At 44.3% G+C, this 14,450-nt stretch overlaps 1 protein-coding gene across 5 annotated transcripts in view; it reads right to left on the bottom strand.

Moving 5' to 3' along the window:
- The window catches only part of ILDR1 (immunoglobulin like domain containing receptor 1), a 33,596-nt gene extending 19,543 nt beyond the window's left edge, over positions 1-14,053 (bottom strand). For all 5 annotated transcript variants that reach the window (XM_055316484.1, XM_055316485.1, XM_055316486.1 and 2 more), the window contains exon 1: positions 13,883-14,053. In XM_055316484.1, coding sequence (XP_055172459.1) covers positions 13,883-13,937 — 55 coding nt within the window. In that variant the 5' untranslated portion in view covers positions 13,938-14,053. The remainder of the gene's footprint in view (positions 1-13,882) is intronic.
- Between the last annotated feature and the right edge of the window lie 397 nt (positions 14,054-14,450).

Below are 14,450 nucleotides of genomic sequence, written 5' to 3'. Positions count from 1 at the left end.
GTAGCACAAAGTCAGGTGGGACTTTGGCATGGTCAGAGGTCCACACATAACCAACATCTTAGAATGTTCCTGTGCCAATATGGTCTCTAGGCTAAGTTATAGGGGATCTTCTCATGGTGCAGAAAAATAGTGCTCAAACTCGAACATGTACCACCAGGAGGACTTGTAACGGCCCAGATCACTTTCAGTATACGTTTCCGATTCACTAGGACTTGGGTGGGGCCCCAAGACTCACATTTCTAACAAGTTTGCAGTTTGATCCCACTGCTCTGGGTACCATGCTTTGAGAACCACTGGTGTAGACTAAATTAAAAACAAAACAAAACAAACAGGCTTTGGACTCAGATACAACTGGGTTAAAAAAAAAAAAAACTTCACTATTTATTTGGACATCATACAAGTTACTCTGAGTTTATTTTTTCCCAGCTATGACTGGGGATTGAAATAGTACTAACCTCATCAGATCTTTGAAAGCATGCAATGAGATAATTCACTTGTGGCAATTGGCATGGTGCCTGGCACATATGCTCCTGTGTCAGCGTCTAAGTCTGAGTCTATTTCCCTCTTTTCCTTTATTATGAAGACCAAAAAGAAAGGGGTTTGAGGTGGGGTTCTCTCCAAGGGAGTTCTCAGGCGGAACAGCCTCATTTTGACCGAGTTACTCCCACAAACACAAACATTTAGCACCCACCCTCACCCTTTACAAAGCAGCTGGGTGGGCCTGGCTTGAGGGCTACAGCCACATGATTCTGGATTCTGCCTCACCTCTGGACACAGAGGTATGATAGTAAACTGTGGCCTATGATGGGCACATGCACCTACTTTCCTCACATTCCTCCAAGAAAGACAGAGTGCTGCTCAGGATAGGACCTTGCCCCCAGAAATGACCCAAACCGTCTCCAGGGCTGGGCTGAAATAATGATGTGCCTGTGACAGACCTGCTGGAGAGAGGGTCTGCAGAAATGCAGGGGAGACCTAAGGGTGGGGGAGAAAGAACTATAAACTGGACCCTAAAACTCAGGTGGGATTAAGATTACATATGAAAAAATAGGGCAAAGGTAGAGAAACTCATAGTTTTGAGACAGACAAAAAGGGAGAGCAGAGGCCTTATCAGGAAGGGGCTTGGGGAACTTGGAAGGAACCAATTCCTGGCTTTATGGGAAACAGAAGGATAAATAAGGTGGGGCTGGTGGTAGTAACTGGAGGTGGGGAGACTGGGTGGAGTCTATAAATCTCACTGAAGCATCTACTTCTGGTTAATGGGTAATCACTGAAGACTTTTCTGTAGAATAATAGGGCAAAGTGTTTTTTTTTTTTTTTTTTTTTTTTTTTAGAAAGACTGATGACTTCCTCATCCAGCTATAAAGATCATCATTTTGAAAATGAGCCTTGAATAGTTTGGGGGGAAAATAGCTGTTGTCTCTACCAGCTATAAGATTCCTGGAATAAGGCCAATCAGAATGGAAGAGCCGGCGACAAGCATTCTCAAACCCAACATGGATTCTTCTGTAGTCTGCTTTATCATTTTTGCTCCTCCACTCTCACCACCCCCTTTGATTTTTTCCAGAACTGACCTGAAATAGACCTTGAAGCTTTCACCGAACACTGTTTTAACTGAAGAGAAGTCACTACAGGTAAGCTTTTGACAATGATTAGGATGGCACTGTCACCACTAGCTTATTTTGCTCAGGAAATCTATGGATTAGAATAGAGATAAAAACAATTTATGTCTAAACAAAATCCTATGTTCACACAGTACTATCAAATATTTTCTTTTACACACTAAATAGGACAAGCAGTGCCATTTCCCACACCACAGATCTGAGACTGGAAAAGACGAGAGGCTTGTCTGTGGTCATTCATTTTCTAAGGAGGTCAGAGTCAAGATTCTATCCCCAAGCAGGGCTCTTTCCACTCTATCCAGTTATTCTCTTTCTCTTTTTTTTTTTAAAGACTGATTGATTGATTGATTGATTGATTTGAGAGAGAAAGAGAGAATGAATGAACATGAGAGCTGGGAGAGGCAGAGGGAGAAGCAGACTCCCCGCTGAATGAGGAGCCCAACGCGGGGCTCAACCCCGGGACTCCTGGATCCTGACCCTGAGCTGAAGGCAGACCCTCAACCTACTGAGCCACCCAGGCACCTCGACCTGGTTATTCTTTAAATAAGGGAAAATGTTTGGTACTCATGAGCCTGCAAATAATTGGAGGGTAGAGCCAGGCTACAATTGGCAGCAGTCACTCTGATCCTGTGATTAATAACCTACACGTTCTTTATTTTGCTGAATGATAATTTGACATAAATAGCAACTTATTCAAAGGGCTAGAGTTGACATTATTTGCATAGAGGTGGAACATTTGGAGGGAGGGCAAGTTTGCTGGGAGTCAGAGAAAGGAATTTGCCTGAAGCTAGAAGTTGCTCTGCGGCAGCTTGAAAGATTGCTGAACCTGACACTGAGGGAGGACAACTGAGCCAAGGGTGATCACCTTCATCACTAAATCCTCACTCAGCTCCCCTTCCATGAATGCCTTTATTATGGCCAATACACACCTGAAGTGGCAGGACTCACCTTTACTGACGTCAGCACTGGCTTTGCTGCCAGGGACTATTCTTTCATCCTCTCTTTGATTTCACCCCTTCTGTGAATTTCAAGGCTTGAAATATGTCGGGTTCCCATGATTTTAACCATACTGAGCTTACTCACACCTTCTCCAGGGGTCTGCTAGCTCCACGGCATCCCGCTCAGCTCTCAGACCTTCACCCCTTGCCCTCCCCAAGAGGACTGGAGAAGAGTCTTCTCCAGGACCCAGGACAAAAGGTACTGAGCAACCAGCAAAGCTTTCTCCCTTTTGCTCAGCTGTTGCTCTGGGTCTCAGCATCTACTGTGCCAGGTGATATACACACATTGTCTCTAATCCTCACAAACCCCCCGGGTGGCAACAGTCCTACTCATACACATGGGCAAAGGTTCAGAGACTATAATAAGCCAGGCCCTCTCAGCTTCAGGATTTGGATTTGCTGGCACCCAAACGTGATCTCTCCCAAGTAGGCAGCCTTGACTTTCAAAGTGGAAGTTTGGTGCTAGACTCAAAAAGCAGGACGGTTTTCCAAACTGGGAGGAGGACAGCCCATCTCAAAGGCAAAAACCTCCCATCTTCCTTGTCCTTTAGCCTTGGACTTCTCAGTAAAAACTAACTGCATTGGGCATGCGTACTACTAGGAAGGTACAGTTTTCAAGAAGAGACTAAGAATAGCAGAATCTGAGCTGAAAAGAGGAACAGATTCAAAAAAGTAGCTGTCCTTTTTGGATCTGTGCTTTTTAAAATGTTTTCAAATTCCTATTTTTTCCTATTCTGTTTTGAGGTGGGAGGAGGGGCAGAGGGAGAGAGAGAATCTTAAACAGCCTGCATATCCGGTGTGGAGCCCGACACAGGGCTCCGTGTCACAACCCTGACATCATGACATGACCTGAAATCAAGAGTCAGACACATAACCGGCTGAGCCACCCAGGAGCTCCTCTTTCTATTCTTAAATTTCCTTCATCCTGTGGCATCTCCTTCCTCTCAGTTACCTTCTATCTGATTTCCTAAATATCCCTACCATTTTCTTTTCAAAACTTTAATTCTGGAGATCAACTTCCTAAATTCAGATTCTGTTTCTCCTTCCCCGTCAGTTAAAAGAACTGACAAGTTATTTCCAAACTACAATTGCCTCTTTATATGCAAAACCAGAATGATAATAATAGTTCCCTGATAGGGGCGCCTGGGGGGCTCAGTCAGTTAAGCGTCTGACTCATGATTTTAACTCAGATCACGATCTCAGGGTCCTGGGATCCAGCCCTGCATCAGGCTTCCTGCCTGGCTGCTTGTCTCCCTCGCCCTCTGCCCCTCCTCTCACTCACACGCACTTTCTCTTTCCCTCTCTCTTTCTCAAATAAATAAATCTTTCAATGTTTGTAGCAGCAATGCCCTCAATAGCCAAAATATGGTAAGAATCTAGATGTCCGTCTGTCATTGACAGATGAATGGATAAAGAAGATGTGGGGTATATATGTATACACAATGGAGTATTACTCAGCCATCAAAATGAATGAGATCTTGCCATTTGCAATGATGTGGATAGAACTACAGGGTATTATGCTAAGCGAAATAAGTCAGAGAGATAGATACCATGGTTTCACTCATCTGTGGAATTTAAGAAACAAACAGATTGAACATAGGGGAAGGAAAAATAATATAAGATGAAAGTAGAAAGGGGGGCAAACCATAAGAGACTCTTACTTTAGGAAACAAGCTGAGGGTTGCGGGAGGGGAGTGGGGTGAGGGGAAGGGGTAACTGAGTGATGGGCATTAAGGAGGGTACTTGATGTAATGAGCACTGGATGTTATATGAAACTGATGAATCACTAAATTTTACCCCTGAAACTAATAATACAGCAAATGTTAACTAACTTGAATTTTAAAATCAATCAGGAGGAGAAAGAGAAAAATAAATAAATAAAAAATCTTAAAAACAAACAAAAACTTCCCTGATAGTGTTGTAGTGAGGATCAAATGAGATAATAAATGAGGATTTAGCAAAGAGTCTGGGACATAATAGCCACAGAATAAACATTAGCTATTATTTGTATCATTTGCACTTCTAATCCTGACTACCTTCGAGATTTAAGTCAATTGAGAACATGTAAAAGCATTTTGAAAGAATTAAAATGATACGCATGTAAAGTGGCATTAAAAGCCTTTATTTTTTATTTTTTTATAAATTAATTTTTATTGGTGTTCAATTTACCAACATACAGAATAACACCCAGTGCTCATCCCGTCAAGTGTCCCCCTCCGTGCCCGTCACCCATTCACCCCCACCCCCCGCCCTCCTCCCCTTCCACCACCCCTAGTTCATTTCCCAGAGTTAGAAGTCTTTATGTTCTGTGTCCCTTTCTGATATCTCCCACACATTTCTTCTCCCTTCCCTTATATTCCCCTTCACTATTATTCATATTCCCCAAATGAGTGAGAACATACACTGTTTGTCCTTCTCCGATTGACTTACTTCACTCAGCATAATACCCTCCAGTTCCATCCACGTTGAAGCAAATGGTGGGTATTTGTCGTTTCTAATGGCTGAGTAATATTCCATTGTATACATAAACCACATCTTCTTTATCCATTCATCTTTCGATGGACACCGAGGCTCCTTCCACAGTTTGGCTATTGTGGACATGGCTGCTAGAAACATCGGGGTGCAGGTGCCCCGGCGTTTCATTGCATCTGAATCTTCGGGGTAAATCCCTAACAGTGCAATTGCTGGGTCGTAGGGCAGGTCTATTTTTAATTCTTTGAGGAACCTCCACACAGTTTTCCAGAGTGGCTGCACCAGTTCACATTCCCACCAACAGTGTAAGAGTGTTCCCTTTTCTCCGCATCCTCTCCAACATTTGTTGTTTCCTGCCTTATTAATTTTCCCCATTCTCACTGGAGTGAGGTGGTATCTCATTGTGGTTTTGATTTGTATTTCCCTGATGGCAAGTGATGCAGAGCATTTTCTCATGTGCATGTTGGCCATGTCTATGTCTTCCTCTGTGAGATTTCTCTTCATGTCTTTTGCCCATTTCATGATTGGATTGTTTGTTTCTTTGGTGTTGAGTTTAAGAAGTTCTTTATAGATTTTGGAAACTAGCCCTTTATCTGATATGTTATTTGCAAATATCTTCTCCCATTCTGTAGGTTGTCTTTGAGTTTTGTTGACTGTATCCTTTGCTGTGCAAAAGCTTCTTATCTTGATGAAGTCCCAATAGTTCATTTTTGCTTTTGTTTCTTTTGTTTTCGTGGATGTATCTTGCAAGAAGTTACTGTGGCCAAGTTCAAAAAGGGTGTTGCCTGTGTTCTCCTCTAGGATTTTGATGGAGTCTTGTCTCACATTTAAATCTTTCATCCATTTTGAGTTTATCTTTGTGTATGGTGCAAGAGAGTGGTCTAGTTTCATTCTTCTGCATGTGGATGACCAATTTTCCCAGCACCATTTATTGAAGAGACTGTCTTTCTTCCAGTGGATCGTCTTTCCTCCTTTGTCGAATATTAGTTGACCATAAAGTTCAGGGTCCATTTCTGGGTTCTCTATTCTGTTCCATTGGTCTATGTGTCTGTTTTTGTGCCAGTACCACACTGTCTTGATGACCACAGCTTTGTAGTACAACCTGAAATCTGGCATTGTGATGCCCCCAGCTATGGTTTTCTTTTTTAAAATTCCCCTGGCTATTCGGGGTCTTTTCTGATTCCAAACAAATCTTAAAATAATTTGTTCTAAGTCTCTGAAGAAAGTCCATGGTATTTTGATAGGGATTGCATTGAACGTGTAAATTGCCCTGGGTAGCATTGACATTTTCACAATATTAATTCTGCCAATCCATGAGCATGGAATATTTTTCCATCTCTTTGTGTCTTCCTCAATTTCTTTCAGAAGTGTTCTATAGTTTTTAGGGTATAGATCCTTTACCTCTTTGGTTAGGTTTATTCCTAGGTATGTTATGCTTTTGGGTGCAATTGTAAATGGGATTGACTCCTTAATTTCTCTTTCTTCAGTCTCATTGTTAGTGTATAGGAATGCCATTGATTTCTGGGCATTGATTTTGTATCCTGCCACGCTACCAAATTGCTGTATGAGTTCTAGCAATCTTGGGGTGGAGGCTTTTGGGTTTTCTATGTAGAGTATCATGTCATCGGCGAAGAGGGAGAGTTTGACTTCTTTGCCACTTTGAATGCCTTTAATGTCTTTTTGTTGTCTGATTGCTGAGGCTAGGACTTCCAATACTACGTTGAATAGCAGTGGTGAGAGTGGACATCCCTGTCTTGTTCCTGATCTTAGGGGAAAGGCTCCCAGTGCTTCCCCATTGAGAATGATATTTGCTGTGGGCTTTTCGTAGATGGCTTTTAAGATATCGAGGAAAGTTCCCTCTATCCCTACACTCTGAAGAGTTTTGATCAGGAATGGATGCTGTATTTTGTCAAATGCTTTCTCTGCATCTAATGAGAGGATCATATGGTTCTTGGTTTTTCTCTTGCTGATATGATGAATCACATTGATTGTTTTACGAGTGTTGAACCAGCCTTGTGTCCCGGGGATAAATCCTACTTGGTCATGGTGAATAATTTTCTTAATGTGTTGTTGGATCCTATTGGCTAGTATCTCATTAAAAGCCTTTAAAGTTGCGTTGCTTTGTCCCCTGGCAAACCCATTCAGTTGGTCTCCTCTGAAAGAGGGAGGGAAACCTATCGTTTAAGAGTGAAAAGGTAACTTCAGAGGAGATAGGGGAACTCATAGGAAGAAGGGAAAGGGAAAGGGAATCTCTGTGTCCTACCATGAAGTAGTTCCCAAGATACTGCTGCTGTGCAGAGTGGGGACTACATCTTAAAGTCAAATGAAAACATACCAAAGATTATCTTTACTATTAAATGCTATGTGTTCCAAACATATGCATCTTATATTTCTTTATTCAGTCTGTCTTTCCTGTGTAATATCAGGTCGGGCAAGATGTTTTACAGTTTCTGGAATATTTTATCCATACAACGGAGGGATATAAGTATAAAACTTCTTTCTTTCTTCCTTCCTTCCTTCCTTCCTTCCTTCCTTCCTTCCTTCCTTCCTTCCTTCTTTCTTCTTTCTTTCTTTCTTTCTTTTCTTTTCTTTTCTTTTCTTTTCTTTTCTTTTCTTTTCTTTTCTTTTCTTTTCTTTTCTTTTCTTTTCTTTTTTAACAAAGAACTGTTTTCAGGGCACTGAACAGCACTTCCCCTTCTTTACACATTAAGGGCCCTGCCTGGAGCAGAGTGGCAGGCATAGGGGGAGCATGGTCTTTCCAGGAAAGGGGCAGTGGCTAGTGTGAACTCCTGTTAGAACAGCTCAATTCCTGAGTGTTTTTCAAGTACCCAGGCACCTATGCTCCAGGAAGCAGGTTAACAAAAAGTACACAGGTTTAATCCTATCAGAGTTTATGTCTGAGCAAGCTATCTCCCCAAGCATATTTGCCATCAGTACTTGTTACATTTCCTTAGATAACAGTTCAAATATGAAAGAAATCAAGGGGAAGAGGGAGTGACAATGAGTGTGAACAAGAAATTAGGGATCAAGAGAATTAGGAGAAAGACAAGTGGGCTGGGCGGGGGAGGAATTGTGTCTATGTATTACATGTTTAACAAAGGTCTGATGCATGCTATTTAACAGTGGGAGGCTCAGGGTGGTGCTAAGCATGTGATTACCCTGGGAAAGAAAATGATATATACTGAGCACTTTCTATGTTGTCAGCCATGGCATTGGGTGCTTTATTATATAGTATCTCATGCAATCTTTTATCTCAATTTTATAGATGAGAAAAATCCTCAGGGAGATTAAGTTAACTGGTTTAAGGCCACACAGCTAGTGTTTGCCAGCATGCCTTGTACATGGTATGCGTTAAACATTTGCTGACTAAAAGAACAGATGAATTCATACAAGATAGGCTAAACTGTTTGGAACAAATTTTAAGTGCTTTAAAAATACAGAAAATAAATAGTTAACCATTTGTAGGATAGCCAGACACACACATACACACACACACACAGGAGTACGAGAGCACGCCCATATAACTGGGGAGAAGGCTACCCAGTGAGGCCAGAATTAGTGAGCCTTGAAATCCAAACAAAGAGCTTTAACTCACTCTTATAAGCTACAGAAAACTAGTACAAGTTCTTGGAGGATTAAAGTGAAAGTGAGAAGGACGAACCCAAGTAGGTTAACCAATCATCTGGGTAGAGACTGGTTGGAATGAGACAGAGAGATAGCAGGCCTCGAGGCAAGCAGATGGTTAAGATGGTTAAAATAGGCTAGTGTGAGATTTATCATCTGGAATAGAAAAGAAGGGGCAGATCCTGGGATTAAGAAACAGAACTTGGGGGCAGCCCAGGTGGCTCAGCGGTTTAGCGCCGCCTCCAGTTCAGGGTGTAATCCTGGAGACCCGAGATTGAGTCCCACATCGGGCTCCCTGCATGGAGCCTGCTTCTCCCTCTGCCTGTGCCTCTCTCTCTCTCTCTCTCTCTCTCTCTGTGTCTTATAAGTAAATAAATAAAATCTTAAAAAAAAAAAGAAACAGAACTTGGTAATTAACAGGGTTTGGGAAATGAAGAAGGTATCAAAACTGCTTTCCTCTGACCCATCTCAGCCTAAGATTTACAGATAGAAAAATAGAGAAATAAAGATGAGAGAAAGATGACACATGATCTCAGTCTTCTCAATTTTTTTAAAGATTTTATTTATTTATTTATTCATAGAGACACATACACACACACACACACATACACACACACACAGAGAGAGAGAGAGAGAGAGAGAGAGAGGCACAGGCAGAGGGAGAAGCAGGCTCCATGCAGGGAGCCCGACGTGGGACTCCAGGATCACACCCCAGGCTGCATGCGGCACTAAACCCCTGCACCACTGGGGCTGCCCAGTCTTCTCAATTCTTAAAACACACCATTTTATTTCTCCCCCAAGGACGAGATGATGTAATACAGCACTGGGCTGAAAGAAACCCAGGTAGACAGTACAGTCATCACCCAGCACCTTATTCCATTGTGGTTGGGGCAAGATGTTAAATTGTTGTTGGGGCAAGATGTTTAATAAACAGCATTTAGTTAGACATCCAGGAGGCACTCTATATCTATTTCGGCATACCAGGATTCAATGAGACAAAACAAACTTGTTCCGTGGTATGAAACAGGGCAAAGAGCAATGGACCAAAAGCAAGGATGCCTGGGTTCTGATCTCAGCTCTCAAACTAGCTCCACTGTGTCAACCTGAGGCTTGTGACTTTTTTAAAAATATTTTTTATTTATTCATGAGAGACAGAGAGAGAGAGAGAGAGAGAGAGAGAGAGAGAGGCAGAGACACAGGCAGAGGGAGAAGCAGGCTCCATGCAGGAAGCCCAACTTGGGACTCGATCCCGGGTCTCCAGGATCACACCCTGGGCCAAAGGCAGGCGCTAAACCGCTAAGCCACCCAGGGATCCCCTGCTTGTGACTTTCCTGGACGCACATTTCCTTATCTGCAAAACTGATCCAGAGGGGAAGACAGACAGGAATTGGAAGTGATTTCTACTTGAGTTCAGCAGAGCCCTGGGATCCTGGGGAGCTACTTCATGGGCCCCAAGGAGGTAAAGAAAGAGCCAAGTGGGCAGCTCCCATCTGTCCCCCTCAGCCTGAGAAGCTCCACTTTCCTATCCACATTAGGGATCGAGATGCATTCAGTCTTCAATGTGATCCCACCCTTTACCCCCACCACCAAGCGAAAATTACTGGTCTATATGCTAAGAACCATGCCCCTTAGGAATCAGCTGGCTGATTTCCCAAAGAATGATAATGCAAGCTGACAGCTGTGTGAATCTGTAAGTTAATACCAGTCTATAATCTTAAAAAAATTCACAGACGTCCAGATGAGATGCATCCTTTTAGAATGTGGGTAGAAAACTAAAATTTCATTCCAGGGAAAAAATTTTAAGGCTGGATGGTGGTAATCAGAACTATTAACCAATAATGCAAATGGCTGCATGCAGGTACTTACTTTAGATTATCTTAATGTTTTGTTTTAAGGAGCACGTATCACTTGTGTGCTAAAAATTTCTTTTTAAACTTTGAAGAAGTACATAAACAAGGAAACAAAAACTCTGACAACTGATCTTCCCACAGCTCAGAGCACAGGGATTGTGGTAACTTTCCAGGACTCCCTGCCCTGAGAGGCTTCATCGGGGCCTCAGGCTACACTGACTAGCTAGCCAGTACCCAAATCTGAAGGAATTTCACGAATGGCCCACACTTTACAACTGCAGGAACTTGGATGTGAACCAGAAGCCTGGATTAGCTCTTTTTTAGAAACAGAAGAGAACAGGGTAATGAACTGAACATACTCTAGGGTTTTCCAGAGTTCATAATGCAATTTGCAGCAGATCTTGAGAAAATCAACTCACAGGATTTTTCTATTTAATATTAATTTGGAGAGTATTTTCTACTAATTTAAATGTTATCAAAATAATATACAATGTCAATTTGTTATTCTTTTATCTGACATAGTAATGGCGTTGTGTGTGTCTCTGTGTATTTTTGTTTCTGTCTTATAAATCTTTTATATGTGTACACATCACAACATAAACTGTATTCCTTTGCAAAAGCTGTAAAAAAAAAAAGTTTGAGAAACGCTGCTTTGGTAGATACTGGAAGTGAGAGAAGCAACTTGAGTTTCAGCTTAGCCTTAGAGAATTTTAAGAAGTTTGGTCTAAAAATAAAGAGGTGGGGGCAGTAGGAGGAACCCAATATTTCCTGAGTGATGACCATTTTGTAGACACAGTGCTTAATCTTAACCCACCCAATGTGAGCTGGCCTTCTGGGAGTGGGAGGGTGTGAAGGGCTCATCAGGAATTTTTCACCTGTCTTCCAGATGAAGAAAACTGAAGTAATTCCTCCAAAGTCACAGTAAGAGGCAGACTTGGAATTCCAACCTGATAGTCCATCTGACTATTAATTGCAGTTTCTTAGGGGAAGGAGGAAGGGAAATTTGTTTCTTGAAAGTTAGCTCTAAAAAATTCCTACTTGAGTCTAAATCATGACTACCATTATCACCACGGCTACCATTCATTAAGCCCTCAGTTTGTTTCAGCCACTATCTTAAGTGCCTTGAAATCTTCATTTCACTTAATCCTCACAAAAACCTTCTGAGATATGTACTTTAATTATTCCTATTTCCTGCAAGCTTTCAGCAGTTCAGTAACTTGACCAAAGTCACACAAATGTGGACGCAAAACCCAGATGCACATTCAATAGCTGAATGCAGCTTTTTTTTTTAAATGTTCCCTATACATATTCTGGGGAAAATATCTAAAATAATTACTTCCTCTCAAAGCGTTGGGAGTCTGAACAGTTGAAATCTCAATTTCACACCTATGTAATAAAAGTGAGACTAGATGTTCACTTTGCACTTTTCTTGAATTCAGCATTCTCTGGTTCTAAAATGGGTCATGCGGGTAGGTTTCCAGTTAGAGAAGGCCAGGAAACACGCCAGCCTGTATCATTTTACCGCTTCAGCATCCTGGTACTAACACTGCATGGCTGGTTCCTGAACAGTTGGGACTCCACTTTCCAAAGCCCCTTGTCCGTTTAGCAATCTGCTTACTATAGAATATACCCTTTGGTCATCATCACTGTATTTGGAAAAAATGTTCATTGTACAATATTCGTCATACAAATTGAAAAGCCTTGAAAACACTATGCTGATGATTTAAGGATTGGCCTTTATACTCTCATAAGATTTTTGTTTATAAGGCTTCCATTCTTAGTCTATTGACCTGGATGACTGCTGGCTACAAAGTCCTAATCTGGGGATGCGGTGCTAAGGGGCGGAGGTGGTTATAGACCTCTATTTTCTTGAAAAGGCAGCTCCAGCAGCTCCAGCAGCTCCAGCAAGCATTAGCTACTGTGGAATTTGAGCTAAACACAAAAGGTAAAGGAGAGAAGACTCTGAGAAGCTGGGATTTTTCTGATTTTGCTGTTACCACCTAAGCTGGTAACTGCTCTGGTGAAATTTCGGGCACTTCAATTTAGATGAGCTTTAGTCCATTTCCTTATGTGCCACGTGTCCACCATCTACCCTTGTCAGCTCCAGACAACCGACAGGACACGTATCCCGCAGAAATGGTGCGAGCCAGAGGACCTTAGGAATATGATTTTCCAGTTTTCTCACCCTTTTGCAATTCTCCCTCCTTTTTATTCTCAGCGTTAAGCTTAAGCTCTTGTAGCATCTTTGTCAGAATGAGATTTAGTTACGTCTGAGTGATTTTCATGTCCTATCAAGCTGGTAAAAGTGAAATTCCGCCCATATCTTCCTATTACATCTTTTCCCTCAGAAAAAATACAAGACTCGCGTTGCTTTGTCAGCCAACTGAGCAGACTTCCCACTAACAACTTAGAGATCAGAGGGCAGTTACTCCCAAGAGAAGGGATGGGGAATGGTAAAATGAAATGAAACAGGGTGGAACTTCCAGGGGAGCTCATACCTGTCCTGTTGGCAAGGTCACACTTACATCCTAATGGAAAAGGGCTGCCAGTCCTGCAAATTCAGTCACTCAGCTATCCTTTCCCGATTTTACTCATGCAGATGCACATGCCCGTCATATTTCCAAGAGATACAATGAGACACAAAAACCATGCTTTCCAACGCAGGCAGGTGGGAAGGCTAAGAGAAGGGAGGCGCAGGTGGGTGGCCGGGCACCTGGTAGGGGATAACCGAGCGAGGGATAAAGTCAGGGGCGTGAGCGGATACAAAGCAAGGCGAAGAGCGACACCGAACAGGATGAGCAAAGAGCTACACGGTTTGGTCCTGGAAACCAGGTGCGGAATCATTCTGCACAGGCTGTTGTGCCCAGGACGCGTCATAACCGCCCAGGAGCCAACAAACGCGTTGCTGGCACCGTATTTAAAACCTAAAAGCAAGCCTCCGATGCAAGAGCCAGGTAACTGGGAGGCCAGGTAGTGCCTCCACCTGCAGCCGGTCAGTGTCGGAGACCGAGAAGCGCCTCAAGACGGCGGGGGGGTGGGGGGGAGCCCCGAGGCTCGAGTTCCTGCCCTCGCTGCACCTGCTGCACCTGCTGCACCTGCTGTCCGAAGGGCCCGGGCTGACGGGAGAGGAGAACAACAGGTTCCCGCGGGCAGCAGCTCGAGCTTCCCCCCGGTCCCCCCTCCGCCCCCGGCTGTGCCAAGAGCGCCCGGGGCGCGGCCCAGGCCTCGGCGGCCCGTCTGCGGCCTCGCAGGTCCGGGCCGACCGCGGCGTCCGTGCCCCTGGGCCCAGGCTGAGACGCGCCGTCCCCAGGCTCACCTGCTGGGAGCCCGGCGATGAGCAGCAGCCAAGGTGCAGGCAGCTCCGGGCCCATGCCTGCGGCTCCCGGCCCGTCGGCTCCGGGCCCCGGGGCTCGCTCCAGCGCTGCAGCCCCCGGACACACCACGTCCCGGGGAAGCCGCGCAGGGCGGGGGCAGGTGCGCCGCGGGCCCGCAGGTGCGCCCGGCTCAGCCCCACCCCGCGCTCCCCGCGGCCCCGCCTCCCCGCCCCGCCCCGCCCCCACTGGGGCCCGGGGCCGCCCACCTGGCCCACCTGGCCCACCTGGCCCACCTGGCCCACCTGCTGCCTCCCCGTCCGCCGCCTGCCCGGGGCCCTCGCCTCCCTGGAAGCCCGTCGCAGGCCGCACCCCTCCCGCCTCTTGCCAAACCATTTCTTCCCCCAGAAGTTCTTGGGGAGTCTTACCCCTAGCAAACGCCTCCCCGTCTTTGTAGAATTACGGGGATACAACTTTCTGGGGTATAAGTCTTATGCTCTATTTCCATTCCCTCAAACATGCCTGGAAAACTCCCCCCCCCCCCCCCACTGAAAACACACCAATATGAAGTTT

Source organism: Nyctereutes procyonoides, unplaced genomic scaffold, assembly GCF_905146905.1.
Source record: "Nyctereutes procyonoides isolate TBG_1078 unplaced genomic scaffold, NYPRO_anot_genome, whole genome shotgun sequence".
Taxonomy (NCBI): domain Eukaryota; kingdom Metazoa; phylum Chordata; class Mammalia; order Carnivora; family Canidae; genus Nyctereutes; species Nyctereutes procyonoides.
The sequence above is the reverse complement of the archived record's forward strand: the minus strand, read 5'-3'. Positions and strand labels throughout refer to the sequence as shown.